Source organism: Oratosquilla oratoria, chromosome 24, assembly GCF_046742065.1.
Source record: "Oratosquilla oratoria isolate Oo_2021 chromosome 24, ASM4674206v1, whole genome shotgun sequence".
In the NCBI taxonomy this organism is placed as follows: Eukaryota; Metazoa; Arthropoda; class Malacostraca; order Stomatopoda; family Squillidae; genus Oratosquilla; species Oratosquilla oratoria.
Window position 1 is genome coordinate 9,009,900 of NC_134800.1, and position 20,872 is coordinate 9,030,771.

At 37.6% G+C, this 20,872-nt stretch overlaps 1 protein-coding gene across 1 annotated transcript in view; it reads left to right on the forward strand.

Annotated features, from left to right (window-relative positions):
- LOC143038430 (uncharacterized) overlaps positions 1–20,454 on the forward strand; it is a 68,634-nt gene extending 48,180 nt beyond the window's left edge. Inside the window, exons 6-11 of the mRNA XM_076207614.1 lie at positions 8,810–8,945; positions 11,164–11,282; positions 11,863–11,988; positions 12,534–12,777; positions 14,078–14,363; positions 17,192–20,454. Of these exons, the coding sequence (XP_076063729.1) occupies positions 8,810–8,945; positions 11,164–11,282; positions 11,863–11,988; positions 12,534–12,777; positions 14,078–14,363; positions 17,192–18,239 (1,959 nt within the window). The 3' untranslated portion in view covers positions 18,240–20,454. The remainder of the gene's footprint in view (positions 1–8,809; positions 8,946–11,163; positions 11,283–11,862; positions 11,989–12,533; positions 12,778–14,077; positions 14,364–17,191) is intronic.
- The last annotated feature ends 418 nt before the right edge of the window (positions 20,455–20,872 follow it).

Below are 20,872 nucleotides of genomic sequence, written 5' to 3' on the forward strand. Positions count from 1 at the left end.
AAAGAATATTGTGATGGTTTGGACACATGGAAAGAATGAGTGAAAAAAGATTAGTAAAGAAAGGTGTGGAAGTTAGAGGTGGAGGGAGTGAACATGAAGGGACAACCAAAGATGAGATAGATGAGGTAAAAGTGGCATTGGGAAAGAGGGAAATGTCTGTTGAGGAAGGACAAAAAGAGGAAGGAAGATAGGGGTGAGTGGAGAAAGGTTGTGTATGGATGATGCTGTGATGCATGAGGGGGAGTGGATGGGGACTGGGGGGTGAGGGAGTATGTGTGAAAAATAATTTGACACAGCTTAAAAAGATTTCTCCTTGTCTTCTTCATTTATGCATGAGGGGACGGAGAGGGGAGTCGCTGATTTAATGAAGCAGCCTTGCTATGGATGTGCTGTGTCTTGTGACACTGCTTCTAATCCAGGGCAGTGGGCGAGATGCAGGGATGTCCCATCATCCAGGAGGAGCCAAGATGAGAGGGAGGGAAGTGGGGTGAATGGGAGTGGAGTATGTGGGGATGGAATGGGTGGGAGTGTTTTTTATGCCTTTGTCTTTTGGCTACCTCCCTTGTAAGGAGGAAAAAGCTTTTGGTATATGCATGTACATACATATACATACAAACTAAAAAAAAGATAATTACAGAAAAGATCTGAAAAAAAACAGCTTCCCACACAGAGTGATAGATACTTGGAACAAATTAGACAAAGAAACAGTGTGTGCAAACACTATTCAAGATTTTAAGAAAAAACTTGATGCTGAGAGATACAAAGACCACGAGCATAGATCCCTTCCTATATAATACAACTAGGTAAATACACACGCATACATCCGAGCTGTCAACACCTTTCAACTCAAGCTCTGAAGGCTGATGAATAAGACAAAAATTCTCGATAGCACAAGGAAAACAAAAGGCCTGGTTTGTATTGAATTGGAGGGGGACCACTTGTGGTTACCCAAAATTATTTATCTGCAGTGTTAAATTGATCTAATGAGAGAGAATGCAAGAAAATGCAAATTATGATTTTGAGCCGAATGTCAACTCTGGAGGCACTGCACTGAAATTAAATGTAAACAGAGGTCTTGAAATATCAAGGATGTTTTGACTCAATAACAAAGACACTTTTTCTGGTTTTGGTAAGTACGACAGAAGAAATTTGAGTCAAACCGTAGACATGGAAAGGGAGACGAGTGTTAATAGAAAATTGTGGGAGAAGTAATTCATAGAACTAAGGAAAGAGATTGTAAATTTAACAAAAGGCCTTTTTGAAGCAAACAATGAGATATGTGAACTAAAGAAAATAAATTCCAAACTAAATAATGAGCTAATGGGATTTAAAAATGATTTAATGAGGTTAAATGTGAAAAAGATGAAAAGCAATGATACTACTAATACTGAGTACTTAAAGGAAAAGGGGTAAATAACAGAATACAGGCAATGTCTGAAAGAACTGAAGAAAACTTATTTGAGGAAAATTTGCAGATTAAGAAATGGAATGAAAACAGAGAAAACGAAGAAATTGCTTTTAAAGAAATAGTACAACAACATATGCAGAAAAATGCAAAGGACACAATTATTCAAGTAATCAAAGAAAAACAAATTGGGTCAGAGATACAGTGGATAGGAAAAAGTGTATTGAGGTATATGGGTTGAAGGAAAAACATGGTCTGGTGAGGTACATGAGAGAAAAAGCTGAAAAAGAAATAGTAATAACAGTTCCAAAAGAAGTACAAGATGGTGATCAGGAAGTAAAGATATAGAAGTGTATAGAATGAGACATTATTCTAAAGAAAGAAATTGACCTCTAAAGATAAAACTAAGATCACAAATGGTAGTAGAAGACATATTAGCAAAAGGAGGCAAGTTAGCAAAGAGTGAACATTATAACAATATATGGATAAAAAGAGAAATGAATGTTGAGGAGATAGAGAGAAGACACTAAGAGGTGAAGCTAAGGAAAAAAATGCAAAGAGAACGGAGACCAAAAGCAAGTTCTATTGGAGGGTCATAGACATGAGGCTGAGAAAATGGTACATCAAGGTAAGAGAAGCAAAAGAACAGGAAACAGGATGGAGAAGGAAAATAATTAAAAGTGGCTTATACTAACATAGACGGATTAGTTTCAGGATTGAACGAACTAAATGATTACCTGTAAGATGAATAATCAGACATAATGGGAATTGTGGAGACAAAATTAAGGGGTCCTCTACCACATAATAATGTTGGATATGGGTTATACAATTATTGGATTAAAAACAGAAATGAAAAACAAGGGCAGAGGAATTATGTTTTTGGCCAAGAAAAACTTAAATGTGACAAAGGTTACTGAGGGTAAAAGCAGTGAGGAAATGATCATGATAAAAGTGGAAGACAATGGCATGAAAAGTAGAAAGTTTGTGGTGATATACTGTATGTGCCCCCAAAAACTGGCTCTTGAAAAGAGGGCGAGCATTAAAAAATGTTAGATGATACAAGGCATTCATTAAATGAGATAGTTAAGGATGGAGGTAACCTGGTACTTATGGGAGATTTTGACTGCAAAGAAATCTGTTGGGAAGAGATGACAAAGGCAGAGAGGATCTATGGGGAAATGTATTACTTGACATAACCATAGAACATACAGTGACAATGGGTAAATGAAAATACCAGATACAGAAGTAATAAAGAACCGTTGAGACTCAATTTAATATTTACAAAAGAACCTAAAATTGAATACAATACACCATTGGGAAAGAGTGACCACATACTAATAGATCCTGAACTAAAGAAATATATATGGAGAGAAATGAAAAATACAGAAAAGGAAGATTGATGTACAACAAAATGGACTTTGGAAAACTTAAGAAATTCTTTCAAAATGCAAATAGGGAAAAATTCTACATTGAAGAGACAAAAGTGGAAGAGAAATGGATGATCTTGATGGAAATCTATAATGGAGTGAATAAATACATACCAAGACAGAAACAAGAGGTGTACATTAAATGTTGGTTCAACAGAAGATGCAGTAAGGTGAAAGAAAAGATAAAGCTTGGAAAAGATGGAGAAAAAATAAAAACCTGGAAAATGGCAAATGTATATCAGCCATAGAAATGAATATGGGAAAGTGCACAAATAGGAAAAAAAGAAACCATAAAAATGACATCATAGAAAAATGTAAAGATCAACCCAAACTATTCTACAGATATGTGAATAGTAAACTTAAAAATAAACAGGAAATGGTGAAACTACACCACAGAAATACAGAATACACAGATCTAGAAATGCCTGAAGTCATGAACAATCACTTCATGTCAGTTTTTACTAGAGAAAAAATACAACATTGGGATGAAGGAAGAGAAGTGTGATCTTCCCCCATGAGGGAAATAACAAAAATGCAAAAATAATGGATCAGTTGATGAACCTTGACATTAGGAAATCACAAGGCCCATATGGAATTGCAAATTGGATATTAAAAGAATGCAAAGAAGAACTAATGGACAAAATATACAACATAATAAGTTGCTCACTCAAAGAAGGAAAAATAACAAAAGACTGGGAAAATGCCAACATTGTACCAATATATAAAGGAAGATCAAAGAAAAACCAACTAATTACAGACCAGTCTCCCTAACAAGTACTGTACCCAAAATTTGTAAAAAAAAAAAAAAAAAAAAAATAATATAATAATAATAATCAAGAATAGATAGCTAAAACACCTGGAAAGAAACAATATAATAAACTCAAGACAATTTGGATTCTGACCAGGAATATTTTGTACTACAAATTTAATCTATTTCTACTCAAGACTAATAGATATAATAAAAGAAAGGGATGGATGCATTGATTGTGCTTTCCTAGACTTACAAAAAGCCTTCAACAAAGTACCACACAAAAAATTATTTAAGATATTGGAAAACATAGAAGGGATACAAGGTAACCTACTTAACTGAATGGAGGATTTCCTATATGGTAGAAAAATGAGAGCAGTGCTCAGAGAAAAGTGTTCAGGTTGGGAGATGATTAGTGGAGTTCCGCAGGGATCAGTATTGGCTCCAATAATATTCACTATTTATGTGAATGACATGGATGAAGATGTGGAATTTACATGAGATTCTTTACAGATGATGCTAAATTGTTGAGGAAAGTGAAAACTGAAACAAATTGTGAATCACTACAGAGAGACCTAAACAAGGTTTAGAAATGGGAGTCAGAAGTTGGAAGTAGACTTAAACATTAAGAAATGTAGCATATTGGAGTTCGGAAAAAGTAAAAAAAAGAATATCAGGACAATATACAATTGGAACAAAGGAAGTGAAAAAAGTGGGATCTGAAAAAGACCTGGGAGTAATTATCTCAAAAGACTTATCCCCTGATAAACAAATAAACAAAATTGTTGGAGAATCCAACAACTTGCTAAGATCAATAAAAGTGGCTTTTACCTACCGTATTTAGATAAAGAAATGGTTAAAAAAAAACTTTAGTCACACTAATAAAGCCTATACTAGAGTATGCTGTGACACTGAACACCCAGTACCAAAAAGAATATAAAGAAAATTGAAAGAATCCAGAGAGCAACCACTAAAATGTGAAAATGAGAGGTTGAAAAATAATTATACCACTAATAGTGAGACCATAAAAAAGAGAGAACTGAACAAATAAAGGCAATGAATTAGAAAACTGGAAGAAATATAGGAGATCTACAACAGCTCAGGAAAGAATAGAAGAAAGATAAAAAAAGATTATAAGATAATTTTAAGGAAATTGTTTACCAACAAATGCAGGAGAATGCCAAAGATACAGTCACTCAGGTAATTAAGGAAAAAAGAAATTTGATAAGAGATACAATGGACAAAAAGAAGTGTAAAGTAGTATATGGCCTAAAGAAAAAATATATCCAAAATTGGTACCCGAGAAATAAAGAGAAATAATTGGCAAGAAAAGTTCTAAAATTAGTACAAGACAAAGAGCAAGAAATACAAAAGGAAATAGAAGAAGTGCACAGAATGGGAAAATATGCAGAAGGAGGAAATCGACCCCCTAAAGATCAAATTAAGGTTACAAAGGGCAGTGGAAGAAATACTAGCAAGAAGTGAACACTATAAAGGTATATGGATAAAAAAAAGACATGAATGATGAGGAGAGAGAAAGAGAAAAGGCATTAAAAAATGAAGTTAAAGAAAAAAATGAGAAAAGAACAGAGACCAAGAAAATGAAGATCTATTGGAGTGTGTTAGACATGAGACTGAGAAAATGGCATATTCAAGTAAAAGAAACAAAAGGAACAGAGAATGAGATTGAGAGAGTAGAAAATTAAAACAGACTTATACTAATATAGATGGATTAATCTCAGAATTACATAAACAAAATGATTACCCATCAGAAATAGAGAAGAGAAACAGGGTGGAGTCATGTTCTTGGCTAACAAAAACTTAGATATGATAAAAGTTACAAATGGAGAGAACAGGGTGGAGATGATCACAATTAGAGTTGAAGATAGTGACATAAAAAACAGAAAGTTTGTGGTGATTTATATGCCCCCAAAACAGGGTCTTGGAGAGATGCTGAATATGTTGGGAAGAGATGACAGTAAAATGTGGAGAAAATCTATGGGGAAATTTATCACTTGACATGACTATAGAAAATATAATGACACAATGGGTAAAAGAAAATACTAGATATAGAAATAATGAAGAACCATTGAGATTATATTATTTACATCAGAACCTGAAATTGTGGATAAAATTGAATACAAGACACCATTTGGGAAGAGTGACCACATATTACTTGAGTAAGAACTGATGGAGGAAATATAAAGAGAAATGAGAAATACAGAAAAGGAAGACTAATGTATAGTAAAACAGACTTTGAGAAGCTTAGGAAAGTTTTTCTTAAAGTGAGTTTGGGAAAATTCTACAATGAAGAAACACAAGTGGAAGAAAAATGGATGATTCTGATTGAAATCCATAATGAAGGAATGGATGAATATGTCCCAAAACAAAAACAAGAAATGGTGTATATTAAGTGTTGGGTTAACAGAAGGTGCAGCAAAGCAAAAGAGAGGAGATAAAGCTTGGAAAAGATGGAAAAAAAAAAAACTCAGAAGGTGGCAAATATATATCAATCAAAGGAATGAATACATAAGAATACACAATGAGGAAAAAAGAAACTGAAAAAGAGACAATAGAAAAATGTAAGGATCAGCCAAAAATGTTCTATAGATATGTGAATGGTAAACTAAAAAACAAACAGGAAATAGTGAAACTACAAGAGATATAGATATAGAAGATATAGAAATGGCTGAAGTCATGAGCAAACACTTCGAGTCTGTTTTCAGCAGAGAAAATGTACAACATTGGGATGAAGGGGTGAGAAATGACCCCCCCACCCCACCCCACGAGGGAAATAATATTAACACAAAAAGAAATAATGAACCAAATAATAAATCTTGATGTCAGGAAATCACATGGCCCAGAAGGAATCACAAACTGGATACTAAAAGAATGTAAAGAACTAATAGACAAACTATATAACATAAGTTGCTCACTCAAAGAAGGAAAAATACCAGAAGACTGAAAAAAATGCAGATATTGTACCAGTATATAAAGGAGGAAACAATGAAAACCCAACAAATTATAGACCAGTTTCCCTTACAAGCACGGTAGTCAAAATTTGTGAAAAAGTTATTAAAAATAGATGGATAAAACATCTGGAGAACAATATACTAAATCCGAGACAATTCGGATTTAGACAGGGAAGATCATGTGCCACAAATTTGATCAGTTTTTACTCAAGACTACTAGATATAATACAGGAAAGGGACAGATGGGCTGATTCTTTCCCAGACCTACAAAAAAAAACATTAAGAAAACTGGAAACTGTAGGAGGGATACAAGGTAAACTACTGAAATGGATGATTTCTTGCATGGAAGAAAAATGAGAGTAATGCTTAGAGATAAGATTTCTACTTGGGAAGAGGTGATTAGTGGAGTTTCACTGGGATGAGTATTGGCTCCAATAAGGTTTGCTATTTATGTGAATGTTACATGAGCTTCTTTGCAGATGACGCAAAACTGTTGAAGAAAGTGAGTACGGAAATGGATTGTGATTTGCTGCAGAGAAATATAGCATAAGGGAATGTGGAAAAAGTAAAAAAAGATATCAGGACAATATAAAATTGGTGCAAAGGAAGTAAAGAAAGTGGGATCTGAAAAAGACCTGGGAATAATCATCACAAAGGACACAGCCCATGATAAACAGATAAACAAAATCGTTGGAGAAACCTACAACTTGCTAAGATCAATAAAGGTGGCTTTTATTTACTTGGACAAAGAAATTGTAAAGATAATACTAGTCACACTGATAAGGCCAAAATTGGAGTACACAGCGACACTATGGTCACCCAATACCTAAAAGAATATAAGGAAAATTGAGAGAATCCAGAAAGCAACTATGAAGATGGCCCAGACACTTTCAAAACTGTCATAAGAAGACAGATTGTCAAAACTAGAATTACCAACTCTGGAACAAAAAAGAGAAAGAGGTGACTTGTTGACTATCTACAGAATCATGAAACGTATGGAAGTCTTTGATAGAGGAGGCTTACTAAATTGGGATAAGAGAAACACAAGAGGACATAGAAGGAAGCTAAAAAAGGACAGTTACAGAAGAGACCTGTAAAAGAACAGCTTTCCCCATGGAGTGGTAGATGTATGGAACAAACTAGATGAAACAATAGTGTGTGCAAAAATCCTACATGAATTTAAGAACAAATTAGACACAGTGAGATACAGAGATGGGACACCATGAGCGTAGCTCCCCTTCCTGTAAAATACAACTAGGTAAATACAAAGGGCAGCAACTAAACTGGTCCCCAGCCAGGCAGATAAACCATATGAGGAGAGACTAAAAGTACTGAGTCTACCAACTTTGAAAGATCAAAGAAAAAGAGGTGAAAGATCAAAGAAAAAGAAGTGACATGATGACAATGTTCAGGTCACTGAAGCGGATAGAGTGCATTGATAGAAGAGTTCTCCTGCTTAAAGATGGGAGGGCTTTAAGAGATCACAGAAGTAAATTAAAAAAGACATGTCAAAAAGATGTGAAGAATACAGTTTTCCATATAGATGTATAAATATGTGGAATAGCTTAAAAGGTGATGTAGCCCAAGCTCAAACAGTACACGAGTTCAAATCTATATATGATAATTGGAAATCAAAGATATAGATTAAGTTAGAACCATATATGAATTTGAATCTAGGTATGTTAGAAAATTAGAGAATAGGAGACAGGACCCAAAGAGCATTGCTCCCTTCCTGTATACTACAGTTAGGTAAATACAACTGCACATGCACATACACATGTACACAGTTGAATCTCAGAAAATGGATGTCCCAAGAGTGAATCGATGAATGAACAAATTCATGAATTTTTTTTGTCTTTTAACACATGATACTTCAGGGTACAAACATGCATACAGAAGAGACCTGAAAAAGAATAGCTTCCCATACAGAGTGATAGACGTCTGGAACAAATTGGATGAAAAAATAGTGTGTGCAAACACCATACATAAATTTAAGAACAAACTTGATCTTGCGAGATACAAAACCCAGTCACCACGAGCATAGCTCGCCTTCCCATAAAATACAACTAGGTAAATACAACCTGTATACACAATCCCACTGGCTAGATAGTGCTTTGATGTGTTTGATGTAATTATTTCAGTTGATGTTTTGATTTAGGAATGGAGTCATGAAATTGATTAAGGTTGTTATGTGAGGGTGCACTGTATATGCATGCATATACAAATATTAATTTACAAATACATTTATTTTCTGTAGTTTGATGCGGACCATTACTACAACTCGTGCACCATGAAGAGTTGCTGCTTTGCTGGAGACAGTGACCAGTTTGTTCTCTCAGGCTCAGATGACTTTAACCTGTACATGTGGAAAATACCAGGACAGAATAGTGGAGGTATGTTGTTTTATGATAGTTTAAGTGTTGCAGTATGTCAGTGATATCAGTCCTTAGGAACTGTACCACACAAATATTAGTATATGTTACACAAATATAAATACAACTCCTTATAGGATCTACTTGTCTTCTTGTTTTGGATGGCACTAGAGAGCTACTCTTTCCTGGGGTGGCTTTGAGGCAATGGAAGGAGGGTAGCCTTTCAGAGGCATAGTGCCCCTGAAGAGGAACCAAACATAACCCACAGTCCAAAGCAACCTGAAATAAGCCACCTCCGTCCAGAGATGTTTGTTTGAGAGGCCAATATCAAGACTGTGGATGAGGCCCAATATCTACCTATTCTTTCACAACATTTTAGCTTATTTCTTAGCCATGTTTATATAGCCAAAGTTGACATTCATTAATTGTGCTAGTAATTGGCATTGACCAAGTCTTTTGGAACAATCACTAGTTTGACATTCATACTTATGATGCCATGTAATTCTTTGAATGCAATTAATTCTAAAGGTATCAAAATGCCTTTAAGTTATCATATAATGTCTGTCTCATAGCAATACAGGGAGCAAAGGCAACTTGAAGGTTGGCTCTTAGTGTTTCTGCATAGGTATTGACAATGCCATGTACTCTGGTTGAGCAAGTCCATAACACTGTGAGCAATGCCAGTCTGTCAAAGGACTTCCTGGCATAACCCACCACTGTTATGCATTACACTACCAATGTATTTAAATCTTTCCAAGACTTCAGTTTCCTCACCACTTGCATGGACAGACTGAAATGTATCATCCAGTATATCCCCAAACACCTGGACCTTGGTCTTGAGCCAGGAGACCTGGAGTCCCAGTATTCTCATCTCCCTGTGGAGTGATTCAAAGACTACAATCCTGACCTTTATTGACTGCAAGATGTAAAGCATTATTGGCAAAGGCAAAATGTGTGACTTAAGTGTTGCCAGTAGATTCTTTGCAATGACATGTCACTTCCACACTTCACAGCACTCTATGGTTCAGAGTATAGGGCAGTCATCAGGTCTGTAATCCTTATAGAGATTCCTGATTGGATGTGTAGATCCCAGAGCACCTCTATTACCTGTCTCTTGATTTCTGCTGAAGTCGTTGGGGCACCATCGAAGACACATCCACTGTCTTCCTCCAGTTCTCCTTGCCCTTCACTCTTGCCCATCCACTCTCAGATGCCTTCCCACCTCTTCCTCTATCTTCCTCGTCTACGGGATCCTGAGACAGTACCTTGCAAGATTGTCTTTGCAAGGCCTTCTTGAGGTCACAGGTTCATGGAACTCAGCACTCCAATAAACTTAGTAACTTTGTAGAATCCTTCAACAATTACTATCATGGAAGTAATTCATCTCCTTTGCCACCTCTCAAGCATTGGTGCATCAAGTTATCTGAGTGGCTTATGCCTCTAGAACCAGGAGCCAGTAGTCTTCAATCATCTGGGTTTTGCAAAACTGTAAAGGAGAAAACTGTTACCTATTCTTAGTTCTAAAATCATGGAGACCAGCACATACTTCATAGCTCTGTTGTGTCAGTAACTGTATTGAAATTGCCCAAAACATGTGTGTCCCATGGTGGGCACTGGTTGACTTTAGAATCAAAATCAACATAGAACTTCTCTTTAAATTCATACACACCAGTAGGAGCACATACTGCAAAAAGAGAGATGAAATCAAGGTGTGCTTGAATTGCTCTAACGTCATGCACTCATCAACCAGGATAACTCACATAACATCAGGCTGTAGATGGGTAACTGTACCTACAGCTGCCCCTTGAGCTGGGTCTTATTACGGTGTTCTGACCAGTAATAGGTGTAACTTTCATGTGCTGATTTCACCATTGCCAGGTCTTCTTACCTCATAGTGAACCACTATGTAAATTTTGAGCTTCCCAAGCTCTGCCAATAAAAAGGATAGTTGGGCATCTTTGGAGAGGGAGAGAATGTTACCAGGATCCACACAGGGAGTTCACTGAAGGTTCTCCCTATTCCAGGCTTGGTGGATTTGTCAGGAAAAATTGCAAACCAATCCCATTGTGAAATATGGTTAAAAGTAAATGTGTTATTGTAGCTAGAAGTGTAAATGGTTGAAGTTCAACTTGCATAAGAAATCTAAAAAAACTTCAGATTGCTGTGTGATGAAAGATAAAGTTGAAAGACTGTCCTAGGCAATATGTGTAATATCTTCTATTTTTTTGTATCCAAACAGTTTCCTTTGTTCCTGAGGCCCACATTGTACTCCGGGGCCATCGATCTATTGTCAACCAAGTCAGATTCAACCCAAAGAACTTCATAGTAGCATCTTCTGGAGTTGAAAAGATTGTAAAAGTAAGTTAAAATTTAAGATTGGTAAATAAAGCATTTCAAGAAATGCTGTATTTATATAACATATTTAGATACAGTACACAATTATAATGATGTGTGGTTCTGGTCTGATGGGACACCCCAAAAAGAGTCCCAAAAATATTTTCTGCATTTTCCCTTATAATGGGAAGAAGCCCCTTGGTACATAGATTGATATTTATATAAGGATGTTGAGAGTGCTTGGTAATTGAATTCTGGGATGCTCACTGACCAAGCCGTTTATAGCATGACCACTTGGATGTAATGTCAAGAATAGAGGAGCTTCAAGGCTGCCTGACAGCAGAGCAAGTTCATAGTAAGGGTATACTACATTGAACTCCCTGCTTCAAAACATCCTCAAGAAGACACCATCCTACCCTTCTTTGAGAAGGGATTTGTGTCAATAAACCAAACCTTTGTTGGTTCTAGTTGACCATGCAAGATCATCAGAGAGTAACATTTCTTAATTAACCTTTTCTTCTGTTTTTCATTTTGTGTATTTTATGGTTTGTATATTGGTCAATTGATTGTAGGTGAGAAATTACATTGATTTATTTCATTACAGCTGTGGAGTGCAGTGGAACTCCCAGGGTCTAGCGGGGGCCTGGCAGGCAGTGTTACCAATTCTGACATGACTCGCAGAGTTTATACACATGATGAATATATCACACTTGTACTTGAAATTGGACAGGTATGTCATATATGTATATATATATTTTTTAATAAATATGTTATGGAATCAACTCCTTTATGACAGTGATGTGCTCTTTAGGTTTAATTTTAGCTAATACCAGATAGTTTCATTCATCTTTGATTTCACCATATTCAAGGGGGTCTATACTTCACCCTTCATTATGTTGAGACAGAAACCAACAACATGTACTTGCAACTAGTGGTCCTGCAACATAGACATCAGAGAGAATTATTTCCATACTACCTCTGTCTTCTAAAGCTGTCATCACCCTCACCTATGTCTGGAGGTATAGGTGTATACTAGGTTTCTGAGTCAAGCCCAAGATTTCTCTATCTCTGTCTCTGTCTCTGTCTCTGTCTGTCTCTCTCTCTCTGTCTCTGTCTGTCTCCTCTGTCTCTGTCTCCTCTGTCTCTCTCTCTCTGTCTCTCTCTCTCTCTCTCTCTCTCTCTCTCTCTTTTTGTAGTAGTAGAAGTAGTATTTCACAATTATTAATTTAACTACACTGGTGTGTACTTAAAAACATTGTGTTAACTTTACTGCAGAACGTGAGTCATGACTACAGCCACGGAAGCACTGAAGAAGATCCACGTATGATGGCATTCTTCGACTCCCTAGTGCAGCGGGAGGTGGAAGGCTGGACCTCAAACACGGACTTGTCAGATGACCCTGACGATCTGGGCATTCCACAGCCAGGTACAAGTCAAGATCAGGATGACGAAGATGAAACGACACAATCATCTTCATCTCTTGCAACTTCACAGTCTGACGATAATCATTCTCTAGAAGGTGAGAATATAAATATTTCTTTTGGGGAATTGAATACTTGATAGTGTTGTATAGTTTCCTTGTGTTGTAAATAAAGTGCTAGGAGCTAGGGCCATAATCAGACAAGACATTTAGATATCAAAAAGATATACAGGAATACCTCACTATATGACCGAGTGCTATAAAGTAGGTAAAACAAATGTTGGGTATATGTGAAAGCCCCAGGAGGCAAAAATTGCAGAGGGGGTTGACAGGGTCCATGAATACAACCCCCAATTTACATGTAAAACCCACCTTTATGTACAAATTTTCACATTGCAACCAGTCAGCTGGGAACACAACTTGCTTGTATAGTTAGGTACTCCTGTATTGTATAATGAATGATATGAAAAATCGTAATTTCGTACGTTGGTCATTTGTTGATTTAGTTCCTTAGTAACAGATTATTTTAGTCTCCCTTGTCATATGGATATGCCATTGTAAGGGAAAATGATATAAAGGTAATGGAAAATAGTTACCCTTCTGCGTGAACTGTGAGTACCGTATGATTCTTGAAAGAACAATATTGTCATTCTGTTGTCCCAAGATCTCTCTTGCATGAAAATTTTCTTGAAAGAACAGAATAATGTTAACCTTGATTTTGATCAAATTTTATTTTCCAGTTTCATTGTGTTTTTAGGGATGGACAAGGTGCAGGGATGACCCGTCATTGAGGAGGTGCTAAGATAAGAGGGAGGGTGGAGGGGTGTGGAGTGTATTCAGGGATGGAATGGGTGGGAATGATTTTATGCCTTTTTCTTTTTGGCTACCCCCCTTGTAAGGGGGAAAAAGCCTTGGTATATGTATGTATGTATGCATTGTGTTTTATGTCGTTACATACATACATATACCAAAGGCTTTTTTCCTCCTTACACAGGAGGTAGCCAAAAAGAAAAAGGCATAGAAACCACTCCCACCCATTCTATCACCTACAAACTCCACTCCCCTCCACCCTCTTCCCTCCCTCACACCTTGGCACCTCTTGGATGACGGGTCATCCCTGCATCCCATCCACTGTCCTGGGTCAGAAGTAGTGTTGCAAGACACAGCACATCCACAGCAAGGCTGCTTCATTAATTCGGTGACCCCCCTCTCCGTCCCCTCCGTCCCCTCATGCAGAAAAGGAGAAGACGGGGAGAAATCCCTTTGGGCTGCGTCAATTTATTTCTCATACATACTCCCTCACCCCCCCCCATCCCCCCACCCCCTCATGCATCACAGCATCATCCATACACAACCCTTATGTTATTAATTAATATTAAACCCCCACCCCACCCTCCAGATGAGCCAGACCCATCACAACTACAATCAAGACCAGTAGACCTCCTTGTGCGGCGCCGACGTTGGATGTTGCGATGTGATGATCAGCCCGATGAAAATGAAGACAATGATGAAGATGAAGGAAAAGAAGGAGAAGGAACTGGTGGCAGTGATTGGATTCTCCATCTTATCGCTCGCAAAAGAGCACAACTGAAGGCTGCAAAGAAAGCCCGCAGGGAACGTCGTCAACTTCAGAAGCAGAAGAGGAAGAGTCAGCATGCTCTTCTCTCATTCAGTAGCCCAAGAAGGTTGTATGTTTGTCTCGCTCAGCAATAATGACTTCATGATTCTTGTTGATTTGCTTAATATTCCAGCTTCATGAATTTCTTACTTGCCAAATTGAGTTGAAATTTTTTGTAAAGTTGTCTAACAGTTATCATCTTGCATCAATATAATATCATAAGTGAAAGTATAGAACTTATAGATCTATTTTATAGTGCTTGTTTTGTGACTTGAGTGTTTTGTGTGTTTTTGCATTGATGTGTGGGGCTAATGATGGGTACCTGATTGTGGTGATCTTCCATAATGGAAATTACGGTGAATCCTCTCTCTGGTTACTATTTTCAAAAACCTGTTGATCCCTTTACATCCATCTAGTGGTGTGGCTTGTAAGAGCCAACACTCATTCTCTGGACTTGGCCTAAGATCTCTGTCAACTTCATCTGTATTTGTTCTACCTTTTCACATTTAGCCAATGTCATAGAGGCAGTACTACACTAACACGACAGAGACAAAATTCTAAAGTATATTACCATAGAGATCTATTGGAGGGCAAAAGGATTGTTCCCAGATACTGTGGGGCTTTAGGTTTCCAGTTAGTGAAACTTGAAACAACAATTACCATGGATGTGTTGGGGAATGCTAGGTGCAGGTTATTGTCCTGTATTTACCTAGTTGTACTATATGGGAATGGAGCTATGCTAGTGGTGACCTGTCTTTGTATCTTTCAGCATCAAGTTTATTCTTAAAATTGTGAATAGTATTTGCACACACTGTTTTTTCATCTGAGTTACTCCATATATCCAGCATTCTGTGTGGGAAGCTATTTGTTTTCCTATCTCTTCTATAGTTGTCCTTTTTGAGTTTCTTTTCATGACCTCTTGTTTTTCCATTGTCATTGTCATTGTCAGGGATTGGAGATGGTTAAAGAAAATGGAGAAAAGTGGGAGGTGAGCCAGCTGTTGTTTGTGGACGACAAGGTCCTTGTGGCAGGATTGGAGGAGGGATTGAGGAAGTTGGTGACAGAGTTTGGGAGAGTGTGTGATAGAAGAAAGCTAAAGATAAATGTGGGTAAAAGTAAGGTGATGAGATGTACAAGGGATGAAAGTGGCAGTAGACTGGAAGTGAGCATTAAGGGAGAGCGACCGGAGGAAGTGGATAGTTTTAGATACTTGGGTGCAAATGTGGCAGGAAAAGGTGGAGTGAAGGTGGAGGTAGAATGTAGATTGAGAGAAGCGAGTAAATGCCTTGGTGGATTAAAGAGTGTAATGAGGAATAGACATTTGGGAATGGATGCTAAGAGGAGACTGTATGAAGGAGTGATTGTGCCAACAGTACTGTATGGAGCAGAAACATGGAACATAAGAGAGGAAGAGAGAAGGAGTTTGAATGTGTTTGAGATGAGGTGTCTGAGAAGTATGATGGGGGTTATAAGGCTAGATAGAGTGAGAAATGAGGAGGTGAGGAGAAGAACAGGGGTGGAAAGGGAGTTGGGAGATAGGGTTGATGAAAGAGTATTGGGATGGTTTGGACACATGGAAAGAATGAGTGAAGAAAGACTAGTAAAAGAGGTATGGAAGGCAGATGTGGAGGGAGTGAACATGAGGGGACATCCTAGGATGAGGTGGATGGATGGGGTGAAGGGGGCTTTGGGGAAGAGGGGAATGTCTGTTGAGGAAGGACGGGAGAGGACAGAAGACAGGGGTGAATGGAGAATGGTTGTATATGGATGATGTTGTGATGCATGAGGTGGAATGGGCGGGGGGATGGGGGGTGAGGTAGTATGTGTGAGCAAAATTTGACGCAGCCCGAAGGGATTTCTCCCCGTCTTCTCCTTTTATGCAATGGGGAGACGGAGAGGGGGGGTTGCCGATTTAATGAAGCGGCCTTGCTGTGGATGTGCTGTGTCTTGTGACACTGCTTGTGACCCAAGGCAGTGGACAAGGTGCAGGGATGACCCGGGAGGTGCTAAGATGAGAGGGAGGGTGGAGGGGTGTGGAGTGTATTCAGGGATGGAATGGGTGGGAATGATTTTATGCCTTTTCCTTTTTGGCTACCTCCCTTGTAAGGGGGAAAAAGCCTTGGTATATGTATGTATTTTTTAGTAAATATTTTCTGTCAAGATTTTCCATTCCTTTCATGGTTCTATATATAGTCAGTAGATCACCTCTTTCTCTTCTTTGCTCTAGTGTTGGTAGTTCTAGTTTCGATAATCTTTGTTCATATGTCAATTTGGAAAGAGCTGATGCCAACTTTGTTGTTGCTCTCTGTATTCTTTCTAGTTTCCTTATATTCTTTTTAGTACTGGGTGTCCATGGTGTTGCTGCATATTCCAGTTTTGGTCTAATCAATGTGACTAATATATTTTTTATAATTTCTTCATCCAAGTATTCAAATGCCACTTTCATTGACCTTAGTAGGTTGTATATTTCACCTACTATGTTGTTTATATGTGTCTGGTGTCATGTCATTGCTGATTATCACTCCAAGGTCCCTGTGTTTGTGTGTGTGTGTATTTACCTAGTTGTTGTATTTTACGGGAAGAGAGCTATGCTCATAGTGACCCGCTTTTGTATCTGTCAGCATCCAGTTTGATCTGAAATTCTTGTATAGTTTTTGCACTCACTGTTTCTTCATTCAGTTTGTTTCAAATATCTATCACTCTATGTGGGAAGCTATTCTTTTTCAGATCTCTTCTGTAACTATCCTTTTTAAGTTTCTTTTTGCGTCCTCTGGTTTTTCTTCTATCTCACTTTAATAAGTGTGTGTGTGTGGGGGGGGGGGGGGGTAATTTGTGGCCTCTTGCTAAATTCTGTTTCATCATGTACAGTATAAGTAAAACTTCCTTTGCTTCCAGGTACCTGTATCAGCCTGAAGGAAGGAGAGGTGAGGGGGAAATTCCAAGTGTTTCAAGTTCATATGCAAGTGTCATCACCAGGGATGGAGCATCATCTTCCTCCACAAATTGCTCCCGCATGTCCATGGGAAGACAATATGTTGCTCCATATACAATCATGGTCATGAATGAACAAAACAATGGCCTTGATTCAGAAGACGACGATGATGATGACGAAGATGATGAGGATGAAGGTGGAGAGTTTCTTACTGCTCGGGAAAATTGTGAAAGTGAAACAAGTAATTCACACACACGTAAACGTTTATGGACTTCAGAAAGTGATATTTCAAGTGATAGTGATTCTGATGTCCCACCAAGGCGTAGAAAACGAGCTATCCATGGGAATAGTCAAAAAGGTGATGGTGAGAGGGATGAATGTAGAAAGTCAAAAAAGATTCACTTTATATCTGAAGTTGTTGATTCAGAGAGCAGTGAAACTGAATTAGGTCCAGACACAAGGGAAGTAGCCAGTGCCGAGAGCTCAAATCTGCAAAATCAACACAGCCTGACAGATCGTCTGGACGACAATAATATTTCAGCCCCTGAACTAAGTGTGAATGATAATGGCATTGATTCTATCACTAATGGGGATTTAGATATTGCTGGTTCACTAGGTGACATTGAACCAATTAGCAGTATTTCCATGGATGAAAATGGTTCGCTTCTCTTCGATTCCAACCACACATCATTAATGTCTAGTCTTGAACTTCAGAACAGTCTTGAGATCAACCTACCAGCTACTCCAGTCAACAAGGTGAGGGAAAATGGAACGGAAATCACCACAAATGGGTCAGCATCAAGTGTTACTCCAGACAGTGGGATTAAAGTCACACCCTCAAGCTCAGAAAGAAGTGATGACGAGCAGTGTTCCTCTGTGTCCTCTGTGAACGGATCACTCGGTACTGCCACAGAAAACGGGGGTGGTTCAAACACCAGCTATTCCTTTAAGAAACGTGTTCCCAGTTGCGGACTCAGGTATTATCGCACTCATAGCAACGAAGACCTCTGAAGGAAACTAAGTGTTATTCATGTACAACACTGAAGAGCACTTATTTTGTAATATGGACAAAGATTGCATAATTTTTTCATCAGTTCATAGCAAACCTAACAATGTAAAGGAAGACTTATGGCATGAGAGGAAACATATATTTTGGTTTAAATTACAATTTTATACTTATGCACCTGAAAGACAAAATGTGCATGGAGGTATAAGGTTACCATTGCTTAATGTATGTGCAAAGACCCATTCATTTTCTATTCATTGTTTCTATCATTTGAAGCCCCGTAAGTGAAGACTACTGGACTTGCTGTTGGTCATTAGGTGACGTGAGAAAGGCAGGAGGGTTGACAGTGCTATAGAAAGAGGAGAAAAGTTTTCTTTTTAGGGTTGTGCATTGGTTATATTTCCAGGGAATTCTTAAAAGAAAAAATAAATAATGGAATGAACATCGTGCACATTTTGATTTGTATAACTATTAGTAATGAAATTGTTCAATCTCTTGGGCTGTTTTCCATGTGCTGTACTGTAGTGTCTGTATGTGCCTATTAAAGAAATGGAAGGAAAGTGCTTGAATTCCCGTCTTCTCTGTATTTTGATGTGCCAAAGCTCATCACACATACCAGATTCAGCTCGGAGAAAAAAAACAAAATGGCTTTTAAGTTGAATCAGGTATGTATATTTGCCTTAGTTATAATGGTAAAGTGATTAGCAAAAGAATGATTATTTCATATTACAATCAAATATCATTCTCATACCCGCATTAGAAGAGAATAAACAGAATTGTCAATAAATAAATAAAATAATCACAACTTGTAATAGTAATTCTAAAACATGCACAATGTAGGTTTTTCAATTGTGGTGATGATAATCATCACAATTGAAAAACCTTGTGCATGTTTTAGAATTACTGTATATTGCTAATTGTGATTAGGGGTGGTGAACAGGAGTGGAGTATGTAGGGATGAAATGGGTAAGAATGGATTTATACCTTTCACTCTGGCTACCTCGCTTGTAAGGGGGAAAAAGCCGTTGATATAATATGCATGTGATTATTCCTCCCATATTTACTGACAACTGTAATTATTTTTTTCTAATGCGGGCATGAGGGGAATGATATTTAGTTATGTAATAGAAACCAGAACTAAATCGTGTTGTATATAATTGTACTTGTTTGAAATGGATCCATTACATTTCAGGTACACATTGTGGTTACATTTTATATTTATATAGAAGTAGCAGTTCCTATTTATGGACATTTTTGTCTTTTTTTTATATTATGTAGCACAAATGCATGTTTAGGTTACCCTTATTGCTGTGTTCTTTATACCTTACTGAAAATTTTACTTGAGACTATTCCACCTTGACTTAACATTTGTGGTTTTGATTTTGTTTGATTGCTAGTTCTACCTCATGTTTTAGAATGAACTGAGGCTTTGTAGAAGTACAGCATATGGAATACATGTGTAGAGGAACCAAAGATTTAAGATTTCAATGTTAATTCTAAGGCAAAATTCATCTGAATAACTATACAGTTTTTTGATAAAATTCTTTTTGGGGGGTTATCCTAGATATTTAAAAATCATGAAGATCGGTGAATAAATTTCCAGTTACCAGTGAATTACTTCATGAAGACCTAACATAGAACGTAAATGTTTATACAGTCACAAAAAAAAAAAAGAGAGAGAGAAAAGATTTGCCTGCATCCTTAGGAATTTTCAGTTTTAAATTGTCAAGAAACTGTGATGTAGGAAAATTATTACAAATACGTTGCCATGGTACATTTTCAGAGCAACCAGATCTTGTGAAGTTCTTGCATGGAGACTCTCCCTATTCCTCCCCAATTCTTCATCATGGCTGGAGGGCCATTTCTCTTCTTATTGCTGCCATATTGTTTAGCAGTATCTGTAGCATATTTCATAAACCCTTCAAGCTGTATAAGGGTCAAGGGGTGAGATGCAACACAGCAGAAATGCCCAAGCAGAGGGAGTGTTGATGCCTCCCCTCCCCACTGGGTGACTTGTCAGAGGAAATGGCAGAATTTTTGTATGGGCTTTAGAATTGTATATTAGTAGTCTTGATATTCCCATCTTTTATTTTTTAAATTTATTTTTCCCCACAACCTTATTAAATGCAATTATAATAGTTAATAAGCTGAAATAATTGTTGTCTTAGTGGTGACTGTGCAAGTGTTAAAATACTAAATACAGTTGCAGTAAATGTAGAAGTGCTTTTTTGTTTTTCCTCTACACACAGTAATTCGATACACAAGTAACAGCTTGGCTGGAGTAAAAAAAACAACAACAACAAAAAAACAAGGAAAATGTACATCTTCTGTGATTAGGTGATTATTCTTCATAAGAGGATTTTAGAATGCTTCATACATGAATATTAAAAACGAGGCAATTGTGATGTTATACAGTGACATAACATCTGTAACTGATGCATGTAATTGCATCTAATGTATTTTCTGAGCACAAGACATACACCTAGAGCGGAGCAGGTTAGGATGTCATTACTTGTGGTGAAGGTTGAGGGGATGGTGGTTCGAACTCTGCCACTGGTAAAGTTGAACCAAGGGCATGGTTCGTTAAATTCCACGCTACAAAGTCCTCTGTGAGGGGCACCATATCATATCACAAATT